Raw genomic sequence first — 25,924 nt, 5'->3', positions numbered from 1 at the left:
TAATTTTTATGCAACTGAGAACTTTAAACCTTTTTCAGAAATCCAATTTTTTTTTTATTTTATTTCTTTTTTTTTTTTGAGGTACTGAGTTTAACATCCTCATTAATTATTTAGCTAATTTAATTTATTTGTAAAATATTTTGCTGGAATTTTTTTTTATATATATATTTTATATAATTTTAAGTTAATTAAGTAGTTTGAGCCTTGCACAAGTTAAATTCAATAAAAATGTTTATAGAAAGAAATTTTCAGTTTCTCTCTTAAGAAAATCAAACATCTCTCATATGTCAGCCAGCAAAAATCAGAAAAATCACATTTCTTCTCTTTTTGTACATTTTCATATTCATTTAAGCTGTATTCTTACTGTATGACAACTATTGACAACTATGAATCATTTTTCATAAGGCATGATAAAACCTCTCTTCTGAAACTCCACGGGAAGCAAGCAAGCAAACAAAACAAGTACCATTTCATTTCTTAAAGATATAAATAAGCTTTCAATTAGCTTTTTTTCCCCGTCTCCCTTTTCCTGCTTTCGATTTCTCTTTCTACATTCTTCTTGTCTTCTCAGATGGGACATTTTTGAGTTACATGTATGCCCCTGCACTCCTGTGGACCACCACACACACACACACATGAACTGTCCTCTTCTGCTTCTCTTTATATGGTAATGTGTGTCTACAGAGAGAGAGAGAGACAGACAGACGTGAAAGAGAGAGCCTCTGTTTTCTAGGAACTTGACCCTTATCAAACATGCGCTACTCTGTTATTGTGGTCTTGCTCAATTACCAGAACCCAAACCAAACACACACACACACACACACACACACACACACTGCAGCTCAGAGACGCCCGGAGGAGACGGAAAGCTTTAAGCTCATTCACTGCTTTATATTCAACCACAGCCCTACTTAATGCACACAAACACAAGCGTTTCTGAAAGTATTCGCTGCATTCTCAGCGCTTAAAGCAGACATTAGCATTTGCACAAACTGTTGTCTTTTTTCTTTCAGATCGAGAAAGAAAAGAATCTTACTTGGTCAAAACATTCACAAGTTTGTTGCAATGATCTGAACAATAACAACACATCTAGTTTTGGTTTCACAGACGACTTAGAATAGCCAGAATTAGCCAATAGTTCAATTAGGACTTACAAGATGGACTTAAAGGTTTATGGGAGTTGGGGGATGTCAAGATACCAAGACTTGCGCGTGGATTGGATTAAAGTGAGAGAGAGGTGCGCATAGTCAACTCACTCTCTCTTCCCAGAATCCATCTTGCTCCAAAAGTTGAGACAGTTGGAGATGGGCTGGACGCAGTGGTTGACCAGGGCGTCTTTCATCTCTTGCCATGCTCTTTGCGTACCATGATGCTTGCAGAAACAACTTTCATGAACAATGATCCTATTTTGATAGGCCTCATCCACTCAGTCCACCGGAGTCTGTCTTCACATGCTCGGGATAGACAAGTCCCTATCTTGCCGAAGGTTTATGACCAAAGTGGCTACCCTCAAACTGGTTTGGCCAGCCTGTCAAAGCTGTTGCCCAAGGTGTGGCCATGCTACACACTGCACATGCTACAACTACTGGGAGCCACAGGTGAGAGCTGAGTGACAGGTGGGGACCAAAGGTGGACGAGCTGCCTTACACCAGAGGTGCTACCCCCTCTCTGAACACTCCAACATCTTTACATCCCCTAACTCCCATAAGCCTTAAAGTGCCGTGGCGATAGGCATTTGACGAAGCAGCAGGTGTGGATTCACTGGAAGTTTTAGCTGCGGACCGAAGCAACAGCTGGATTCGGCATCTACCTGTGTGACTGAGCAGCCCTCTTTAGGACCGTACTTGCTCTCCTCCATAGTATAGAGGAAGGGGCTAGAAAAGGTGCCCTAAACATTGTTTGCTCCACAGAACCCTGGCCAGCACACCTCGTCTGAAGGGGATCCCATCTCATGCGGTCGAACAACAAAACTTCACTCAAAACGGAAGGTGACACCACTCACTATTAGGATTAGGAAGCAGTTCTGTTTTTTTAAAAGAACCGGAACCATGAAGTTTTGGTTCGGAAAATGGTTCTGGTGTGACACATGACCCAGTGCTGTGAGCAGCCTTGTGCTTGTGTTCTCATGATTTGGCGTTTCCCATATTTCCCAATTTTTCCCATATTGTCATTAATATACATTGATATACATACTGACTTCAACTTGGACCCTTAAATAAATAGACTGCTATTGTTATGTAAGTTTGAGGGATATATTATTTAGTGTACAGGTCATTTCAAGAGTGATAAACAAAGTGATAGAAAATATTTATTTTCATGCATTTCAAATGTTTAAAAATTTGGAAACCACTCATTTGCGTCACACCATTTCCTGACTGCATTATTATTTGTAAAATAGGGACTTTATGGAGAGTGTGTAATACATGGTTATAAGTATAACAGTTTATAGATCATTAATTTAGGGAAATAAACAAGTCTCTCAGCCCTCAAGTGACTATTTGGCCAACCAGCTTATTCTTGCATGAAAAGCTATATGTTATTGATAGTGTAAAAAACATCAACTTTGAAGCACATGCTAATTGATGGACTAGCATTACCCAACATTACTTAAAACCTTGCAGCAACACTACATTCAACGAAGGTATGAATGATTTTAATGGAAACACAATCAGAATCGGAACCGTTAGGTGGAACCGGAACCGGAACCGGAAAATTTATAACGGTTAACAACCCTACTCACTATTGGCACATGGAGCACACACACGCTTCAAGACAACCCCTTAGCAGATCAATCAGATCAACCAGAAAGAAGAACAGCCCTGGTGTCAAGAGAGCTCGTAAGATTTAACATCGATATTGCATCCCTGTGTGAAACTCGCTTAGCCAACAAAGGTCAGCTCAAAGAAACAGGAGGTGGTTACACATTCTTCTGGTGTGGACGCAGCATTGATGAACTTCGTGATTATACTTGGCCTGATCACTATGCCTGGGATGGTGTCATTGGAAAAAATGGAATCGGGAAATGTAACAGCAATAGCCTACTTATACTGAAGATATGTGTGGCTCATGTTCTGATCATCACCAATACCATCTTCCACCTGCCCACTCGTCCTTGATGTACCCACACTCTAAGCATTGGCATCTTATTGATTATGTCATCGTACGGAGGAAAGACAGACAGGATGTAAGGGTGACCAAGGCCATGCTGAGTGCTGACTGTTTGACTGACCACAGACTCATCATTTCCAAATTAAGCCTTTACATCAAGCCAAAGAGACGTCAACAGGGAAACAAAGCTGTGATTAAAAAGATCTGCATCAGCAAACCAAGGAATCCCAACACAGCAGCTTCACTAGCAGAAGGTCTTGACAACCAACCCTCAGAGCTGCAATTAGGGGGACCTTCTGAGAAGGACTGGGAACACTTCTGGGATATTGTGCATTCTTCAGCACTAACGGTTCTTGGAACCTCACACAGGAAACAGCAGCACTGGTTTGATGAAAACGATGAAGAGATCAAGGCCCTACTTGCTGAAAAGTACCCCCTTCACCATCCTCATCAGGATAACCCTTCATCAACATTTAAGATAAATGCCTTTAACACTCACTTGACTGTACAGAGAAAGGACTCCTGGTTGAGTGCCAGAGCAGATGAAATCCAAAAGTCTGCTGATAGAAACAATGCCAAATTATTTTATGAAGCACTCAGATACTTGTATGAACCTCAATCCCCAGGGAGCTCCCCCATACTGGACTCAGATGGTGTAACTCTCATTATTGAGAAGACTCTTATTCTACAGCGTTGGGCTAGGCACTTCCAATCCATACTGAACTGCCCATCTTCCATCAGTAATGAAGCGATTGACCGAATGCCCCAGGCGGATATCAACTACAGCCTGGACGTCCCATTATCAGGGACTGAAACCTTACAGGCCATCAGCCAGATGTCCAATGGCAAGGCCCCAGGATCTGACACGATCCCAGTGAAAGTATATAAGACTGGTGGTGCAGCGCTTGTCGACAAACTCACTCAGCTGTTCATTTCTCAGGAACTGAAAGATGCATCCATTGTACACCTCTATAAGAGGAAAGGAAATCGAAAAGTCTGCGATAAACATAGAGGAATATCATTGATTTCCATTGCAGGAAAGATCCTTTCACGAGTGTTGTTGAATTGCCTGACTGACCACCTGGAACAGGATCTACTACCTGAGACATAGTGTGGCTTCTGTAAAGAGCATGGGACAGTGGACATGATCTTCTCAGCCCGACAGCTCCAGGAGAAGTGTCAAGAGCAGAACTGTGAACTGTGTACCATCTTTGTGGATCCCACCAAGGCTTCTGACAATGTCATTCGCAAAGGTCTGTAGTGCATTATGTCGAAGTTTGGGTGGCTTTGGTGGCTTTTCTCATCACAAACGGCATCAAGCAAGGGTGCATGTTGGCAGCCTAAAATATATGCTGGATCAGCGCAGGAAAATTCAAGCTAGCATGGACAAATTTACAGCAGCATGCGACAACTTCGGCCTCCTTATTATCACAAAGAAAACCGAAGTGATGCATCAGCCAGCTCCGAAAGCCTTACACCAAGAGCCCACCATAACCATGAAGGGACAAAAGCCACAAGCAGTGAACCAATGTACTTACCTTGGCAGCACCCTCTCCCTCTCAGTGATAATTGACATCGAGGTTAACTGCAGAATTTCCAATGCCTTGCTACAAAGCTTAAAGTCTACCGGTCAGTAGTGCTAACTACCCTGATGTTTGCCAGTGAGACTTGGACTATATACCGGAGGCACGCTAGGCAATTGAACCATTTCCACTGGACTTGTCTCCGCAAACTTCTGAGGGTCAGGTGGCAGGGCAAGGTGCCAGACACAGAAGTCCTCTCCAGAGCAGGCCTGCCGTCTGTTCACACCCTGCTGATGAAAGGCCAGACACGCTGGGCAGGACATGTTGCAAGGATACCAGACCACTTCATACTTTGAGACAGCTCTTCTATGGTGAGCTGTCTCAAGGAAAGCGATCGCACGAGGGATAAAATAAGTGATACAAAGATTCGCTAAAAGCCTCTCTCAAGTACCTGGATATTGACACCACCTCCTGGGAAACCCTGGCATGAAGACTGATCTACATGGCACATGCTGACCCACCAAGGCTGCCAGACATATGAAACTAGAAGGACAACTATAGCACAAGAGAAGCGAGCACTCCTTAAAGCCAGAGCTGCAAATGCTGCTAAAATGGTGCCCACACATGCCTGCCCGACATGCGGCAGATCTTTCCGTGCCCATATCGGCATTACCAGCAACCTGCAGACACACCGTGGTCAGCCCACAACCTGTTAGATGTCTAGGTCCTCTTCAAAAATGATGGACGAACATCATCACAAGATGGACATTAATGGTGTCCATCTTGAGATAAAACAAAGGCATTGATATATTTTAAGATCAACCAGTGCAAGTATCGTTCAGTTGAAACAACTCAGACTTACATTTTAGTCTGAGACTAGGCTTAAGCCTTGTCCATGAAACCGGGGGCTAGTTTATTGATAAGAGTTAAAGTCTGCTTCATACATCATCACAGTAATGCAAGAAAACTTTAATTTAGTGCACTTGTAAAGTAGATGGTAATAGTTGAAAATATACTGATGTATACAGCACTAACTGATGACCATATTCATAAAAAGGGAAAAAAAAGTTTATAAACAATTTTCATTCAGTAATTACTAGTGCACATCACAAACAGTTAACATGACATTTTGAAGTAGAAAAATTAAATAGTGTTTTTGTTAACTAAAACTTTATTAAGTCTAAATAAATAAAAACTAAAATTGGAAATAAAATAAACTTTAACTATACTTATATACATATAAAATAGTTAAGTTACAATACAGCTATTTGCTTTTATCCAAAATGACTTGCGCTGAATTCTTGCGTTTCCTGGGAGTCGAACCCATAATCTTGGTGTCTCTAGCGCCGTGCTGTTTTGTTTGGCAAAACCGGCCTTTAGCGCGGTAACTTATAAAGTAAAAAAATTACTCATCATTATTATAAAATTATGTTTCTTTTTGTTTTGTGTTTTTTTTTTTTGTCTAGGGTTAGTCTGTAGTCATAATTAGCTCCATATAAAAACAATAAAAGTCTGTTCTCACTTAGATAAACGTGTGTGTGTGTGTGTGCAAGTGAACTTATTAAATGTCTGTTGTTAGCATAGCAAATGGTGCAATAAATTTAAATTGCTGGAACAATGCAATTTGTCTGAAATCCAGATCTCCCGTCTTGCCTTAAATATGAGTGAGAGAGCCGTTTAGGCTGGTTTGGTGTAATTAAAGCAGCGATTGAAGTGTCCATGCCTCTGTCTGTCAGTCTGAGCCAGCGAGCGAACCTTCGCTAGGTAGGTTAGCAGTGACTGGGTGGCAGGGTGAGCGCGCGGGGCCTCCCTGGCTGGCGCCTGAAATTTTACCTTCCTATTCATCAGGCTGGTGTATTAATAATAACAGCACATCTGGAGTCACTTACTGTCTACAGTTAACCCTTTACTCAGACGCTGTGCTCCTCTTCTCCTCTCTTTTTCACTCCTTTAGTACTCTAGTGTACTTCTGTGGCAGACTATGATAGAGATTTTAATGATTTGGTCTCATGTCATACCTCAGCAGCAGTACAGTACAGAACTGAAATAAATATCAAACCGTCATAATATTTGAATGGTTTTCATAGATGCTTTTTGATCAAAATCACTTTCTGTATGATAGCATGCAAATTCTGATTGCCTGGGGAATTGAGAACATTCTCAGCTCCGGGAAAACGCAGCAATTACAAAAACATTGAACTTCGATGAGAAATCTAATACCAAAATACTATTCTATATAAATAAATAAATGAAAGGGGAAAAAATGCAAAATACAACAAAATACAAAAAAACAAATACAAACTTAATGAACTAACACTAAAACATTAAATAATCAAAATTATGTAGGAAATACATGTATATCACATCAGAATATTATAGAAATATTAAAACAATAAATATAGAAATATAGAAACAATATAAAAGTATTTTTTTAATGTTTTTCATTTGCTTGTTTATCTATTGTATTTAAATTATATATATATACATTTGAATACAACACAAGCAGTTAAAAAAAATAGTACTTAGTATTCACATACATACAGAGCTGGTTAGATGATTACATGCATTATGGATCACGTAATCAGATTCCAAAAATTAAGTACCTGTAATTAGATTAAATTACATGTTAAAATACCATGAATCAGACTATGGTTACTTTGTTATTGATTTGTTATTCATAATTGATTGATTCTCCCTTATATAATTGCACAGAAAACTGAGAGACCACACAGAGCGTATGACCACTAGATTTACAAAAATCATTTACGTTTCAAGTGTTTTTTACCCTGCATCAACTACTGATGAACACATTCGTTTTTATTTTAATTATCACTCAATAGGTTATCTTACCATGTATGTTTTAGGAAAGATTTTGTATTTCAAACACAAACATTAAAATTCACAAAATAACATAATTTCTCTTTTACATGTAGTCTAATGCTGGCATTCCCAGGCTTTTTGTCAGCCGAACCTATTTCACCTTTGAAGTACTCCTGAGATTTTAATGTAAGAAGATGACCAGTACGGGGTTTTGAGAAACAGACATTTGATGTGTTTTTATTTCATGTTAATAGCATGTAGATGATAGTTTGTCTGTGATTTGTGGCTCAGCGTAACAGGACATGAAGTGTAGTTTATTTATGGAAAGTGCTGACTGTCTCGAGTCTTTCACACAGACGATGGAAAGGGGGAACCCGGAGTCAGCGGGGGGCTCTTCAAGGGCCAAGCATTGGCTCAGCACTGGCCGTGTACCTGCAGCGGGGCAGGTGACAGAGATCTGCGTCCCACCAGAGTGACAGACGCGGCCTCATTACCGCATCGCCTCACACAGCCATGGCATTGTTAGCCAGCAGAAAACACTCGCGTGCACATGTACAGACAGTGGTCATCACTCATCCACGCTGCAGTCAACAGCACTGATGTCATCAGCAGGCGCCGCGCCAGACGCACGCTAACTATAGCGCAGGAGTACCTGTATAAAGAGCCTTATTTAGCTTTTCATGGTGGGGGAGAGAGACGGAGAGCGGCTTCTGTTTTCCGAAGCTCTGCCTCCCACTGAGAAACACATACGTAAATATATACATTTATTATTATATATAAACATAGCATACGTCTGCATAATATATACATGCGTGAATTAGAAAAGGACACGTCAGCCTTGCGAAAACACGCTTGACAAACAAGTCGTTATGGTGCTAATTATTTTCTAAGAAAAACAAGCATGGAGAAATTATGGCGTGTGTTTGTCTAAGCCAGTGCTACTGGGGAATTTTGCTGCGAAAATAAATAGCGCTAATTGAATAAACCAAGGCCGGTGTAAAATGTCTGACATAGTGGATTCTGGACTGCGTTTACAAATACTAGGCCCTAGATTAAACTCTGCACTTAATCCGGCTATATTATAAACTGTGGAGTAAAATCTGCTCGTGAACGACGTGTTAGTAAATTTACTAGTATGCCGTCTACATAGGGATAGACCTTCTTAGGCAGAAAAAAAAAGAAAACACTAAACCCAGCCTAAGCTGGTTAGCTCGTTTTAACTTCAGTTTTAAATCCAGCCTGGTCATCGCTGGCCAGCAGGGTTTTTATTTTTGAAGGGTTTTGACCACTAAAACTACCTTGACCATCCTAGCATGACTGGGATACCAGCTAAGACCAGCTACTTTCAGCTTTAACCAGCTAAGACCAGCCAACCCACTTAGGCTGGTTCTATCTGTTTGTTTGTTTGTTTGTTTTGTTGTTGTAGTTTTTTTTTTGTTTGTTTTTTTTAGCAGGGATAAAACCTTAAAGGTCATTTAATTTAATGACACTTTGCTATTAAATGAAAACTAAACTAGCAAACTTACTTGAGTTAAAATAAAATTACTAATGTTTTATTGTGATTATGAGATTGAGCTGAAGAACAAATGCAGGTAATCACAATTGCTCAGTCAATCTATCACTCATAAAACTACTATACATAATACTCCACTTTTAATAATACAATACGCTTGTAATGAAGCAATTCAGCGTTCCTTTGTTTCTAGTGTCACCTGTCTGTTCAGTAGCTCGTGGTCTGGGCAATCAGCACTGATCATGGCGGGGTTGTGCAGATCACGAGCTGATTCTTCCCCACCTGTCGCTCGTTCCCCCTCTCCCTTATATGTCTCTGCTTTTCTGTCTGTCATCGTGAGTAGATTGTTTTGTCTTTTCCCATGTTTTGTACGGTTCCAAGTCTCAGTCTCACCTTCTTTTTTTCCCGTCTAAGGATCCGTAGTTCGGAGATCCGGCAGCGCGAGTGGTCCGCAGTATGCCGGCCAGCTCGGGGATCTCTGTGTGCGCCTGAGTCCTCTGTCTAGTACGCACCCTGACAGAATCTACTCAACCATAAATGGATTCAGCAGAGGAAACGGAGCTGCGCCGAGCTCTTCTGCATTAGGGCTCTCTTCTGGGTCGACAGCAGGAGGAAATCGCAGCTTCTCCGAGTCTGAGTCCTCCGGGGATGCCAGGAGGCGTCCCTGAGGTGGGGGGTACTGTCACGGTGCAGGGTGCCATCTCAGCTTCCCCTGCGGTCTGTGTTGTCCTGTCTGTTCGGTAGCTTGTGGTCTGGGCAATCAGCACTGATCATGGCGGGGTTGTGCAGATCACGAGCTGATTCTTCCCCACCTGTCGCTTGTTCACACCACTCCCTTATATGTGTCTGCTTTTCTGTCTGTCATCGTGAGTAGATTGTTTTGTCTTTTCCCATGTTTTGTACGGTTCCAAGTCTCAGTCTCACCTTCTGTTTTTCCCGTCTATGGATCCATAGTTCGGAGATCCGGCAGTGCGAGTGGTCCGCAGTGTGCCGGTCGGCTCGGAGATCTCTGTGTGCGCCAGAGCATTTTATTATTGTTTATGTTATTTTGTGTTTTGTGGCGAGAATAAATATCCTCCTTTTCTCTACTCTGCTTCTGAGTCCTCTGTCTATTACGCACCCTGACAACTAGTTCTAAGGTGATGTTTTGGAATCAGTAATGGAGGCTTGAGCTCAGCTGTTAAACTGTCAAACTTTAGATTTGAATCTGTGGCTGAAGGAAGTAGTTCTGCACACAAAAAAGAGAGCTTTTAAAGATGCCCCAATGTTATTTTATGTATTTACACACTTGTGCAATTGAACTGTTGTATAAATGCAATATCACACTCATAGACGTGAGATATGGCTGTATTCGGCACGCTGTGATTACCTACGTCTGAATCATAGCCATGCCGATATACAGCCATATCTCACATCTACGAGTGTGACATTGCTCACATATTAGCCAAGGCAACAATTTTCTTTTTTATTTAGTTCAACTTAATGTTCTTAAATAAATAAATTAAATGAATATATACTATACAGACATAGAAAAAAATAGAAAAAAGCACACAACAAAATGATTAAAACCTTACCTAAAATTACAATGAAAATCTACAAATAAAAACCTATGCAAAATATTAATAAAAATTAAAATACAATCTCAATGATTAGTCAGATTAGTCAGATATAGTGTGGTTTAATTAGCATTACATGACTTCCTCAGCAGTCGATGCTCTGCAGTGAATGGGTGCTGTAAGAATGAGAGTGCAAACAACAGATAAAAACATCACAATAATCCACAAGTAATCCACACCACTCCAGTCCATCAATTAATATCTAGTGAAGATAAAAGCTTCATGTTTAGAATAAACAAATCCACTATTAATGTTTTAAACTGTTGCTTCTGACCAAAATATGTGTCCATAATCCATAATAACTCCTTCTTCAGTGTAAAAAGTGTCCGACTCTTGTTCTCCTCTCACATCAAAATCCATTCACATATTTATTTAGGGCTGTTTATAGGCTTTAGGTTTATTTCTCTTGTAAACAGTGTTTGATTTCTGCATATTTCTCTCCTGATTCAGACGAGATGACTTTTTCATTGGAGAAAGCAATATTTTGGCTTGAGGTCTTATATTGTAGCTAAAAACAATGATTTGAAGTTTAAAAAAGTCTTAATGATAGATTTGTTCACAAACGCGCATCTTTTCACTTGACAAGATGTTAACTGATAAACTGGAGTGGTGTGGATAATTGTGATGTATTTATCAGCTGGACACTCATTCTGACGGCGGCACCCATTCACTGCAAAGTCTCCATTGGTGAGCAAGTCATATAATGCAACATTTCTCCAAATCTGATGTAGAAAAAAACGTATCTACATCTTGGATGTTATGCGATGCTGTCACAAGTGTTCAAGCAGAGTTGAATTGAAGTTCTTCACTCTGCAGGTCTAGACAGCCATTCGTTCTCTGAGCCCTTCGTCTTCATCTATCTCAGTACGAGTGCCTCTCGCTTCATTAAACACGCACAGGGCATCGACACATGCGGCCGCCATCCATCAAACTGCGTTCTGTTTATTTTCAGAGCTAAGAAAGACCTATTTAACTGTGAGCAGGTTGCATCAGCGCGTATGTGTGTGTATGCGAACATGAGGTGTGTGATTCACCTGTCAGAATGTCCCGTCAGGAGATTTCTGCTCTCACCTGAACTGAAAGGCACATTGATGGCGCAGCGGACTGAAATAACTGCTGATGTCATGTGTTTTGGGACTGAGAAACAGATTCAGAAACATGCGGACATTATTCAAACCCTGGCAGCTCGAGCAATGCTCAGATACTAGTCTGATACCAGAGTTAGTCACTTACTATCTCTTACTTACTTTACTATCGTTGAATTCCAGTCAACACTGCAGCAAGGAACCGCCCACTTAGAATGACTGACATGTGAAGCGACCAATCGTGTTGCACATTTAGAGGCAGGTGATTTGAATATGCAGCATTAATGGAACAATGTGCAGAATAGTATTAAGTTTGATTGAATGAATAATTACTCAACTGTTATTTAAATAATTGTTCACACAGCTATTTTTACATGTTGTATCTTGTTTGACCAATTTGTAATTTGCGTGAGAAACCTTTAAGAGATACATTTTTCCAGATGATTCCAGTTCATTTAAGAAAAGTTTAAAAGTGAATAAAAACTTGTCTATATTTATATAGCGTGAGTAAAGACATCTATGTTACGAAAGATTTCTATTTCAAGTACAAACCAGATTCCAGAAAAGTTGGGACACTGTACAAATTGTGAATAAAAAAAGAATGCAATGATGTGGAAGTTTCAAATTTCAATATTTTTTTCAGAATACAACATAGATGACATATCAAATGTTTAAACTGAGAAGATGTATCATTTTAAGGGAAAAATAAGTTGATTTTAAATTTCATGGCATCAACACATCTCAAATAAGTTGGGACAAGGCCATGTTTACCACTGTGTGGCATCCCCTCTTCTTTTTATAACAGTCTGCACGTCTGGGGACTCAGGAGACGAGCTGCTCAAGTTTAGGAATATAAATGTTGTCCCATTCTTGTCTAAAACCGGCTTCTAGTTGCTCCAAACTGTCTTGGGTCTTCTTTGTCACATCTTCCTCTCATCTAACACACATACTTAGTGTACACTCTTCTAGAACTTGGATATACCTTTCAGCATTGATGGTGCTCATCTTTCCAGATGTGTAAGCTGCCCGTGCCACATTCACTCATGCAACCCCATACCATCAGAGATGCAGACTTCTGAACTGAGCGCTGATAACAACTTGAGTTGTCCTTGTCCTGTTTAGTTTTCCAAAAAGAACTTCAAATTTTGATTCGTCTGACACCAGAACAGTTTTCCACTTTGCCTCAGTCCATTTTAAATGAGCCTTGGCCCAGAGAAAACGCCTGCGCTTCTGGATCATGTATAGATATGGCTTCTTTTTTGACCTATACAGTTTTAGCGGGCAACGGCGAATGCCACGGTGGACTGTGTTCACTGACAATGTTTTCTGGAAGTATTCCTTATACCTTCCTATTGTGAATAGAATATAAGTTTGTGAGATTTGTAAATTATTCCATTCCTTTTTTACTCTTTTTACTCTTAAACTTTTTTGGAATCGGGTTTGTAAATGCAGTTTTTTTTTTACATCATGTAAGAACGATTGCATTCCAATATGCAAATCAGCAATCAGAATGACATATGAAGGATCATGTTACACTGAAGATGGAGTAATGATGCTTAAAATCAGTTTTATGTGACAGGAATAAATTACATTTTACAGTATATTCACATAGAATATGTTGGTGAGCAGAAGATAATTCTTTTAAAAAAAAACTTTGCATGGTATCGCATATATAATCTAATTAAATTCTGATGTTTATTCCATTTTATTTAGTTTAAATTAGGGTGTTTTTTTAATTTATTTAACTGGTATTTATTGTTTGTGTCAAATGTTGTTCATCCAGATGAATATCTTTCAGAATCCTAAAAAATCAAAGATATGAACAAACCTTTTGGTTGAACTTCATCAGCGAGTTCTTTCTCAGAAATGCTAATTTTGCAGCATGCAAACTGTTTTTAGTTTACAGTACATCAGGCTGACTTTTGTATGAAGTCACTTATTTGGATAGACAGAGTTTGAGATTTTCTCCCGACATGTTATACATTTGTGTGTCGAGGCTGAGATGATTAAACACCAGCAGCACAGACGTCTGATTCCTGTATTTTCCACTGCATATAGACTCAAAGTACGGCATTGTTTGTACATATGAGAAAGCAGCACACTGTAGATTTTGAACACACTGTTCTCTCTTTCTAATAATGGCTTGTGAAACAGCCTTTAAACGCTGTAATGCCTCCACAGCATGTAGAGATTTAAAGTGCGATTTGGTTAATTAGCTTGTTTTGACACAGTGTGTGTTTAAATGAGAGTTTATAGGCAGGGAGAGGATCGCTGTGTGAGAACGCTACTGTCTCAGAGCCTCATGGGAACACGAGAAGACAGGCCTCTTAAATACCTTGGATGGTTTTATTTTATAGCAAAACCCAAAACATTCCCCCGGTGGTTTAAGGTGCCGATCGGATGGAGTTGTTTTCACTGGCCATGTTTAAGTCCCTCTTTCAGTGTAAATCGCTGGGATTTTTCTTGTGCCCATCACATTGTCCAGAAAGTGAAAATTGTCCATGTTTAAGTTAAGTAAAAGCTCCCCTCATTCACGCCAACCTTTTTAGTAATGTTAGGTTGTTAGGGTCATGTGTTATACTGAGGCTTTAGTTAATTATAATGACTGAAATTGTACAATTCCATTAATTATAAATGTATTTCAACCTTTAAATTATGTTAGATTTAAAACGCTTCACAAAAAAAGAATCACACTATAAAAATGAATGAAATAAGGAAAAATGTATGGTTTTTAACTTGCATAAATGTAATTGCAGAGGTAGCTATAAACTGACATAAGTAAGAATAAAAAAAATAAATAAATCACAATTCACGATTTTATTACAATTCTCTGTCATGTTTGTTTTACTATTTTGCAAGCAAATTTCCCTATTATGAAGAAAAAAAAGAATGGCCGATATTTAGGCCGAAGCGTGCAAAAAAAAATCTTTGTGATTAGTTTATCTTTAAAAATAAGAACAATGGTAAACATTTCAAATACGCATAATATACAAATAAAACTAACAATGCTTTATTTTCAGGTACATTGTATTAAGCAGGAGCACTCAACAAACTGAATAAACAAATCTAAAAATAAAACACTAGATTGATTCCTATTAAAGCAGCTGTATTAAAGCTTTTCAGTCAGGAATAGTGAGTGGTTTTTCTGTGCATTTTTTTTAATTTTATTAACATTACAGGAATAGTTCACCCAAAGATCTGTTAATTCTGTCATAGTGTTTTAATTGTATACCATAATTTCCTCAATCAAACGTTGTTTTAAACCTAATTGAGTTTCTTTCTTCTGCTGAACTTAAATGCTATTTTGAAGAAAGAGGAAAACTAAACAGTTGCTGGTCCACAGTGATTTCCATAGTATTTTCGGTAGCACTTTATTTTACAGTCCTGTTCCTCATGTACATACTATGTACTTATTATAGTAATTACAATAACTGTGTAATAACTAGGTAACTCTGAACCAGAGATGTATAAAGTACTAGAGACCCATACTTGAGTAAAAGTACAAGTGCTCTATCAAAAAAGTGACTTGAGTAGAAGTTGAAGTGCTCTTTAAGCACCACACTTAAGTAGAAGTACTAAAGTATTCAACATTTTTTGTACTTAAGTATTGCAAGTAGTCTATTTTAAAATTTACTACTCAAGTACTGAAAGTAAAAGTAGAAGTGTGTTATGTAGCTATTAAAGAAAGTAGTCAAAAGTTTGAACATATTGTTTTTACTATTTCAAATGATTAACCTAAAGGACAATCACAATTCCTTTGACTGTAACTTCTTGTAAAAAAAAAAAAAAAAAAAAAAACGGTTACTAGGGTTAGTTAGCCCAATTTGCAAAATGATGTCATTAATAACTTACCCTTATGTTGTTTCAAACCTGTAAGACATCAGAGGGTCATTTAGAATTTTTTGAAGCATCGAAAAAACATTTTGGTCCAAAAATAGCAAAAACTACGACTTTATTCAGCATTGTCTTCTCTTCCTTGTCTGTTGTAAGACAGTTAAAAACAAAGCAGTTTTGTGATATCTGGTTCGCGAACGAATCATTCGATGTAACCGGATCTTTTTGAAACACTCCACCAAATCGAACTGAATCGTTTTAAACAGTTCGCGTCTCCAATGCGCATTAATCCACAGATGAATTAAGCTGTTAACTTGTTTAATGTGTCTGACACTCCCTCTGAGTTAAAACAAACCAATATCCCGGAGTAATTCATTGACTCAAACAGTACACTGACTGAACTGCTGTGAAGAGAGAACTGAAGATGAACACCGAGCCGAGCCAGATAATGACTCGTTCACGAGTCAAGAACCGTTTCTGTCAGACGCGTCCGATTCGTGAACCGAGGAGCTGATGATACTGCGCATGTGTGATTTAGCGTGAAGCAAACCGACACACAGAGCGTCTGGAACCGAACTGATTCTTTTGGTGATTGATTCTGAACTGATTCTTAATGTTATGAGCCCAGGTGCAGTAAACGCCAATGACGCCATTGCATCGAGTGCAAAAGAATCGGTGAACTGTTTTCTTCAACTGGTTTATTGAATCAAACTGTCAGAAAGAACTAACGTTACTGGTCATCCGAGAACCGATGCAACCGGTTCTTGACTCGTGAACGAGTCATTATCTGGCTCGGCTCGGTGTTCATCTCTCTCTTCACAGCAGTTCAGTCAGCACGCGCAGTCTCGCTTGATTCGCTCAATGATGTGCCAGCTTCATCAAACCTGCCATCTACAGTTCTGGCAGTGGTTTGTAATGGAATGATTCGTAACATTATTATAATTGTAACGAGTAACGATGCAGCACTTAAAAAAAATATCGGAGTAAAAGTATTAAACTCAGCGAAAATTTGTACCGAAGTAAAAGTGGAAGTAGGAGAAAAAAATAATACTCCAGTAAAGTACAGATACCGCCTTTTAGTACTTAAGTACAGTAGTGAAGTAGTTCTACTTCGTTACTATACATCTCTGCTCTGAACCTACCCCTAAACCAAACCCTAGCCCATGTAGTTAACTTGTATTACCAGAACTTTCTTAGATAAATACACTGTAAGTACACTATAAGTACATGTAAGTACACGAACTGTAAAATAAAGTGCAACCGTATTTTCTTTTCTTCCTACTATCAAAGTCAGTGTGGACCAGCAACTGATTGGTTATCCACATTCTTTAAAATAACTTAATTTCTGTTCAGCACAAGAAAGAAATTAATACAGGCTTGGGACAACATGTGAGTGAGTAAATAATTACATAAATACAATTTAAGAGTGAACTATCACTTTAATGACAGTCGGCAGCATGTTTAGTACCTTTAAAACCTGCACGCATCTAATATACAGGCATTTATCCATTTTTCTCTCAATCATTTACTTTAATTTTAGATATAACCAACTGAGCCTATATGTAAAGCTTTTGTGTTTTGACAGTATTAGCGCAAAATTTAACTTATTTCATTAATCAGGAACTGTTTGACAGACTTTTGCACGCGTGCTTTGGGTGAATGAAATGTTTAACTGGCAAGGCTTTGAAGCGGATGCAAATAATGTACTATTGCTATTGTGAAAAAATCCAGTGTACTGTGAGAGTAAGTCTACCGCTGAGTTAAGACTGATGCAAATGTATGTCTCGTTGTAGAGTATATTGATATAGTGGCGCCATAACTGCAGCTGATAGAATATGCAATGTAGCACGATAATATGATATTTCTTCAAAAGGAGATAGTGGAGGCTTTTTTAATTTTCGTCCATGATCTAAAAATGTCACATCATACACACCTACTTTAACTATAACATTTCCGGGTCAAAATTGACCCGCTTGCAGACATGCTCATTACGCTCAATAAGAAATAGTCACACAATTGACCATTCGCTAAGACTTTGATTGACAGGTGATCTGACCAATCATAATACCAAATCCACCACGGTGTCTGACAAACAAATCAGATAGTACAGTAGATTAACTTCGGTCGGTGGAATTAATCTTGAAAAAAGTTGTGTATTGACGTGTCTCCATGGTTGAAGTAAAATACGTTTTGACGTTCATTCATGTTTATTATGTGCTTTAAGTAAATGTGAAAAAACGATCGGTTCACGTACTGCTTTAACTGAGGCAATGCGTTGATCTGTCACAACAAGAGATGTGTGACAAAATGGTTTGAATTTCTTAAAAAATGATCAAATTTGAAAGCTGAGACCTTGATTCATACCAGAAGTAGCCTGCTCTGTCTTGTCTGTCAGCTCGTTTTCTCTTTGCCCTGCGATATATTTTTCACCATGTGAGAACTGTAGTGCAAGAGCGACATGGCTTGTCAAACATAGCAACAGTAACTAAGGAGGATGGGTTTTTGCGAAGGGTCAATATTAAGAAAAAAAACCTAGATTATATTTCCAACAACTCAAAAGTGTTTTTTAGGTACGATTCACCTGAAGAATAATATTAAAAAATACCCCCCCACCCACCCACCCACGAACCCACCACATTTCACATCTTAAATAGTCAAGTGTGTGTTTAGAAATGTGGCCTCAGTTAAACATGACTGTGGAAACAGTAATTGAGGAGATAAATTGTGTGAACAAGCCACAGGAATCAGTGCAAACCTATAATTAGTGGGGCACGCTAAATTGAAAGGATTACTATTACTCATCCTTGGGGTTAGTGATGACATGAAACATTCAAATCATGTGTGTTACTTTGCTAAGTGATGAGATACACCGTTTTCACCTGCTGGACAATAAAACAGGTGAAAAAATTAAACTGAGCCATAACTACAAGGCGATCTTTGACAACATAGCGTTTGCTCTAGCATCGTGGCGAGAAGTTTTACGTCTGTGTGTTCATGGCTTAAACAGGCAGAGAGGATTGTGGGAACAGAGACAATGAAGCCACAGACAGATGTGATCTTTCTGCTGTGAAATGTATCCATAGCAGTACAGAATCTGTTATTTTCTTTCTTACATTTTAAAAAATGTAAGGTTCTTTATTGCCATCAATGGTTCCATGAAGAATCGGGACTCTTGAAAATGGAATCTTTCCATTCCACAAATTCTTTGTAGTGGTTCCTTTAGATTTTTTCAAAATGTTCTTTAAACTACGAAAACATGAACTGAAAGGTTTGTTAAAGGAACAGTTCACCCAAAAAAGAAAAAAAGATTGGCTGAAGATGTCCTCACCCCAGCCCATCCAAGATATACATGAGTTTGTTTCTATCTGGCATTATATCACTTGCTCACCGATGGAACCTCTGCAGTCAATGGGTGCCGTCAGAATGAGAGTCGTCTGATCTGAATCAGGAGAGAAATCTGCACAGATCAAGCACTAAGTGGAAACAGCTCATATATGTGAGACACAATCAGAGATGGACTTTTCACTGAAGAAGCCTTATGGATTATAACCACAAGTTACAGTTTAAAGATTAAAACATTTTAGTGATTGATTTGTTTATTACAAGTATGCAGCTATTCAACTAGTCATTAACTGCTGGACTGGAATGGTGTGGATTACTTGTGGATTATTGTGATGTTTTTAACAACTGTTTGGACTCATTCTGATGGCACCCATTCTCTGCAGAGGAACCATTGCTGAGCAAGTGATGTATTGATACATTTTGCATGCATGTATGCTTCTTGGATGGCTTGAGGCTGAGTTTCAGCTAATTGTCAAATTGAGTATTTGTTCTAATTTCAGAACTTTTGATGCAGTTTTGATGCATTCAGTGTTTTTAGCCATTGTGCAAGATTGGATTATATTTCTGTATAAATACTGTGTTCTGGTAGCCGTATATGTTTTCTGCCATTGAAGGGGTCTGGTGTGTCTTGACCCTCATTATGACAGGTAGATACATGCCGCGTATGTATTTTTGACTGTGATAAAACTCCAGGAAAAAATCAAGAGAATCGTATGTGACAGACGGTGAGGTTAAGCAAAGCCAAATGCTGATCTTTTGCTACTTCGCAAAATGTTTGTGGGTTTTTAAGTGGGTAAGTCCTGTTGAAGTGAGCTGGTTATGAAAAGGATTTTGAATTTCAATCTTTATTAAAATTCAACATGAACTGGCATTTACAACCTATTTTAGTTATTTAAATCATGTCAAAATGTGCACTTGATGAATAATTATTAAGACATTCTTCTTGTTTTCTTTAAAAATAAATAAATCATGCACTGAAAAAAAATGGTTTAAAATAAAACCAGAAACGTGCACTCATCTGTTTTGCATTACGGCTGCACTTCTCCAAGCCTGTTATGTGTATTTTGAGTCTTTTATGTTGTGACAATGCCCAAAAATACACCTGTGACTTGCGTCCCAGACTGTTCTCTGTCTCCTTGCACAGAAGTAGCGGAGCTGAAGTCTGAATTAGCTCATTCAGACAGAAACAGAGATGCATTTATCTCTCCGTCTGCTTTATGGCCAGTGGAATGGCAGGTCACTTCTTCCATTAAACGATTCTTGAAGAACGAGCGTTTGACAGTAGCTCGGGGTTCCCGCTGCGCTGGCTTGGTGGGAGATGTTCATTTTGGATTCATTTGGACAGAATGTTTTATGTTTTTATTCCCCACGGCCTAAGAACTCACTTGTGTGTTTGTGCTTCTTAAAGTTGCAAAAAGATAGTTACGTGGTCATTTAGGAGCTGCTTTTCTTCAAAAATATTTTCAGAAGACTTATTTCAGATTCAGTCTTCCTGGAATATCATGAGGATATAAGAGCATTGCTACATAGATAGTGATAGTACAGAGCTGAGAGAGAGAGAGAGAGAGAGAGAGAGAGAGAGAGAGAGAGAGATCATTTTAATTTAATTGTCTAATTTATTATTTTAATATTAATGTCATGCTGAGTACTTTTTAATATTTTAGATATATTTATTTATTTATTTAACATTTAATTTAAAACATTTAACATTTAAAACACTATTATTATATAACCGTGTCAGTTAAAGAAAGTACAGACTATCATATAGGCCTGTATATATAAACTCGCCCTGAGGGTTTTCCCAGTGGCGCGAGGAGGCCGACAGGAGGCGTAGCGGCTTCTGACCCCCACAGCCACGCCCCTCTCTCTCTCTCTTTCCCCCTGAGCTGTGAAGGAGGTGTCGGGGAATCTCCTGCAAACAAACTCACATTCAAAACCCCAGATCCGCCGTATTACATCACTGGGCCGCGCGTGTATATATGAGAGGCGCGCGCGTCAGAGAGGCATTCCCAGAGTTTTGGCTCGTGCAGACTCGTCACGTGCGGTACTTTTCATGCGTTATGCAGCGCACGATTCCGATGCATTCAACCGCCAGCAGTAGGAAACCTTGCGAGTGAGATGGATGGATAGATCCTGCGTCTAGCGCTTGCATTCGCGTCTTTTTTACTTTAGCGATTTTTTTTACTTTAGTTTTTCGCATCACGATGGATCTCCCGCAGGGCTTGGTGACGGTGTACCTGCTCTTGGTGTCTCTCGCTCAGTGTCAGCACTATTATCTTCTCAGACCCATTCCGAGTGACACTTTACCCCTGCTGGAGCTCAAGGAGGACCCTGACCCCATCTACGACCCGCGAGAGCGGGACCTAAACGAGACCGAGCTGCGGAGCGCGCTTGGGGACTTTGACAGCCGCTTTCTGTCCGTCAATCCTCCTCAGGACCGCTACACCGGCAACGAGGATCTGGAGGAGCTGGACCTCCAGCAGCAGAACCCCACCGGGATGATGCCCAAAGACATCAAGAACCTGGACTTTGACGCGCAGTGGGGCAAGAAGCGTAAGGCCAGCAAGAAGCTGAAGCGCAGGCTGCAGATGTGGCTCTGGTCCTACTCGTTTTGTCCGGTGCTGTACGCGTGGAACGACCTCGGCGCGCGCTTCTGGCCTCGCTTTGTGCGCGCGGGGAGCTGCTACAGTAAGCGCTCCTGCTCGGTGCCGGAGGGAATGGTGTGCAAACCGGCCAAATCCACGCACATCACGCTGCTACGATGGAGATGCGTGCAGAGGCGAGGCGCACTCAAGTGCGCGTGGATACCGGTGCAGTATCCCATCATCACCGAGTGCAAATGCTCCTGTGCGAACTGACCAATCACAAACGGACATCGAAGCTCCGACCCAATGCTCATTTCTGGAAAAAAGTGCACAGACTATATACAAACTGTCGTATTTCTGGACATGAGCTGCAGCTGATGCTGATTCCTGGACTTACATTATGGAAAACTGTATTACTGTACAAAATTTGATCTGATACGAATGTGGGGTATCAGTTTAAAAAACTCTGCTCTGATACATATTTCTGGAAGAACATTAAAAAAAATTGAATACACATTTTTGGATTTAAGTTATGAAAATTTTTTATTTTGTATTTTGGTAACACTTTATGTTAACTTTAAGTCATTAACAAAGTCAACAAAAATATTGATATGCTGAAGATATCAATACTTCGTATATATTATATATGACAATATATTAAGTAAATAAAAAACAAAACATTTAATCTACAGTTTGAATGTACTAGCTGATGATTTGTTGTGCATTATGTATTATAATACGATAATAATATCTGTTAATGCCGTTCATATAAGTTATTGTAAAGTGTTGCGTTTTATTTTTTTAATGCACTATAATGTGTAGGAATGTATTGTATGTATATGTTGTGCCATCATGTAATGATTTAGCTACTTGTAAAAAGCCAGTATTATGTGTATTATCCAGAGTCTACTGTATTTGTGGAAAATATTAGTTAACGTATTTATATTTCAGAGAGCAGCCCGTGGAGCCGTTTGAGATGTTTTATAAGGTTTTCCACACAGATGTGACGACCTCAAAATTTATTATGGATTTTTAACGTCCTGCAGCTGTGACAGCTGCTTCGTGACGACGATTTGTCCTGTAAATTAAGATGAACTGTTATTTATTCTTTATATTCAGATAATAAAATATCAGTGAAAACCACACCAAATGGCACGCTCAAGCTTTTGTTTCCCAAGTCTTTGTTTCTTTTCAAGACGCCTGTGTAGAAACTTCAAAGAGATTCTCCTAATTTACCATGAAATATTCTCACCTGGCTTAAGGGCCCCGTAACCAGGCAACCACTGGTGATGCTCTCAGGGGCCCATGGAGGTTTTGGCACTTCAATCCACACACAAAAAAAAAAACACACGGTCTGATTTCTGTAACAAATAATTTAACCATGTTTATTTTACTGCACAAATGTAATTAGCTGATCTAAATAAGTGCGTTTAAAAAATATGATTATTTAAATAAAATCAAATAGTTGCAAAAATGCAAATAGTTAATAATAAACCATAATAGCATGCCTTGATTTTTTTGGAGTGCATGTGTGACTGACAAATATGCATCAAATTAATTTATGGTAATCCAAACGGTTGGGGATTTTATATGCAACTCAGACATAAATCTTACATGCAGGCCTAAATATGTTTTGAGTGTATATTAGTGTAATTTATGAATATTTTATTCATATATCCCCATGCACATCCACATTCAAACTCCAGATCTGTCATTAAGCATCATAGGGTATTTGCTAATGACTTATTAATGAAAGTTATTATGAAGTGTTAGCTGTGATTAAGTGATGTACGATTCAGTAGACGTCCCATCTAAAGTAGATTAACTGCATTTTACCCGTCGATTATTTCAAACAGTTCATAACATTCACAGCCTGGGAACCCAAACGTGTTAATTTGCTTATCTGGTCTCGTTAAAACCTTTCTGGATGCACTTTCTGTTGGATAACTTGGTTAAGGCTCTTATGGGCAAACATGTAATGTGGAGCCTAACATCACGGGGGATAACAGAGCTGACGGCTCAAGCTAATGAGTGCGTTAGTTTGCAGTTTGTAAAAACCGCAGCTTATCTAAAGTGAAAATGGCTCTTTATCTCTGTCTCAAGTGGTTTGTTTTCAAACTTTTTATTGTGGGGTGGAGATGCATGATGATTCTCATTGAAAACCTGTTAACATCTACTGTAACATCCTGAAGAGATAAAGCACGAGGTCTGGAACAGCTGGAGAGCATCTCTCTCTCATGTGGCCCGGCCCGACTGCCACCCGCCCATTTGCGGCCCCGCAGGAGGGCCGGCCTCCCTCCGAGAGCATGGAGCCAGTCTAACAGAGGAATAAACCCTGCCAAACAGCCCTCATAAAGAGCATCAAATACAGCTCTGTTTACCCCTGCAGAACAGCGCTTTACCCAAACACTCCGCTGATTAGGACACCGTTACGGCCGCTTGGGCAAACTAATCACAAGGAACTTCGTTTAAATGGATGTGTCCTGGCCAAAGGGTATTGAGGGCCTCGGGTCTGGAGGTTTCAGACCAAAATAAAGGTTCTTTTTTTGGCATGAGGTGGTTCCATAAAGAACCTTTAACATCAGTTGGAAATTTATAGTGGGAAAAAAGGTTTCTTTAGATGATACAAATGTTATTTATACAGAGGGAGAACATTTTATATTTTACAAACTATTCACTGAAATCACTGCAAAAAAAAAAAAAAAAAAAAAAAAAAACCTTAACCTTTATTTTTAAGAGTGTTTTTTTTTTTACTTGTGTGTATGTGTAAGATTCAAATCTAAATTAACACATTTTTTATTTCATTAAAAGCTCTTTAAAAATAAAGGTTCTTCATGATATTTTGGATGAATTGGGTTCTTTTGAGCTTCTGTATGGTTCTTTTAAAGATTTATTACATGCTTGATAGTGTTGGATAGTCATGCAAGTTACGTAATCAGATTACTTTTTTCAAAGAGCTAGTTAAGTAATGCATTAATAATAATAAAAAAAAATAAGTATAATGCATGTTACTTTGTTTTCCCATTTATTGACTGGTATCTCTTCTGTCTCCTTGTTAAGAGAAACTGCAGTTGAAAGAGACTGAGGCTTATTAATTTCACTTTGGGTTTGAAAAGTTATTAAAAATAGTTATTAAAAATAAATAAACAAGCCCAGCTCATGTGACAAAAAGTTATGAAAAAGCAACGTAATGCATTACTTTCCATGAAAAGTACTTTTTATAGAGTAACGCAATATTGTAATGCATCACTTTTTAAAGTTTCCCCAGCACTGATGCTTGACGAATCATTTTAGGTTTTTCAGATCAGTGTTTTGGTTTCTTGGTTCTTGCGTTTCAAAATAATTGGCGGTTAAAACATTCTTCGTGGAACTTTAAAAATAAATGCTGTTTTTGGTCATTATTGATGTCAAACAAAAACTAAAATCTGCTTCTTTCAGCATGTTCTTATATAAAGTCAGTCCTTAAAAAAAAGTTGTTCAGTTGTTCTTCACGTCAGCGTTTTGGTTTCTAGTTTTTTTGTTTTTGTTTGTTGGTTTGTTTTGGTTACCAGTTCTAAATAACTGGTGGTGAACACATTACTTTTAAGAGTGTTTTCAGTAAAACTGAAATTTTGCACTGTTACATGACAGTGCAATTTGTTGTCATTGTTGTCAGTTGTTCTCAACAAATAAACAAGTTTGAATATGTATTTTAAATAATTTTTTGCTTTAACAAACCTTTCGAATGTTTATTTTTGAGAATGAGGTGGAAAAAAAAGACAATATTGAATTATTGAATTATTCGATATTTAAATGATGGTCATTCACATATGCTAGCAGTCAAAACTTTGAACACACTGACTCATTCTATTTTTTATGACTATTTTCTGCATGTTATTATAACTTTAAAATGATGACATCTCTGGAATAATACAAATGGAAGTCTGGTAATGATGTGACACAAATGAAAACTTCTTTGTTTCGATTCCAGATCTGCTTGTGGGCACAATTTATATTTGTCTACAGGACTTCAGAGCAAGCATTTAACCAGAAGCCTTTAGATCAAAAGATCACGATAAACAAATTCAGTGTGTCTAAACATTTGATTGGCAGGGCATGCCAAAAATAGTCAGTATGAATCTAATGCCACGTTCACCAGTATTCTGATCAGAAGTGTTATTTGGGTTGAGATCTCCTGTGACCTGAAGTCGGATGCGGTGACGGCAAGCGAACCGCTGTTATCAGAGTGAAACACTGCGTTTGTACTGTGTCTGAAATGACACTGTGCAGTGTGACCACAGGGGTCGCGCCGATCAGGCCCTCTGACGACCTCTCTGTCGAGCGAGGAGGGGGGTGGCGAGGCCTCGGCTCCTGCACGGGGGCCCCCAGGTACCAGCAGGGCCCTCTGTTTAACGGAGAGGCAGGCGTTCGTAAACCCTGCGGGAGATGGCCTGTGATTTATACACTCATTCTCTCGTATATCTCTCCCCTCTTGTGTTCTCTTGTCTTAGTCTGCTGT

General features: G+C 38.9%; 1 protein-coding gene across 1 annotated transcript; it reads left to right on the top strand.

Annotated features, from left to right (window-relative positions):
• The first annotated feature begins 20,708 nt into the window (after nucleotides 1-20,708).
• Nucleotides 20,709-22,569, top strand: LOC113067829 (noggin-1). The gene has a single exon (XM_026240307.1). It carries the CDS (start codon nucleotides 21,046-21,048, stop codon nucleotides 21,697-21,699), a length of 654 nt encoding a protein of 217 aa, XP_026096092.1. The 5' UTR covers nucleotides 20,709-21,045; the 3' UTR covers nucleotides 21,700-22,569.
• The last annotated feature ends 3,355 nt before the right edge of the window (nucleotides 22,570-25,924 follow it).

The sequence above is a fragment of the Carassius auratus genome, linkage group LG28B, assembly GCF_003368295.1.
Source record: "Carassius auratus strain Wakin linkage group LG28B, ASM336829v1, whole genome shotgun sequence".
Classification (NCBI taxonomy): Eukaryota; Metazoa; Chordata; class Actinopteri; order Cypriniformes; family Cyprinidae; genus Carassius; species Carassius auratus.
This window is presented reverse-complemented; position numbering and strand designations above follow the sequence as displayed.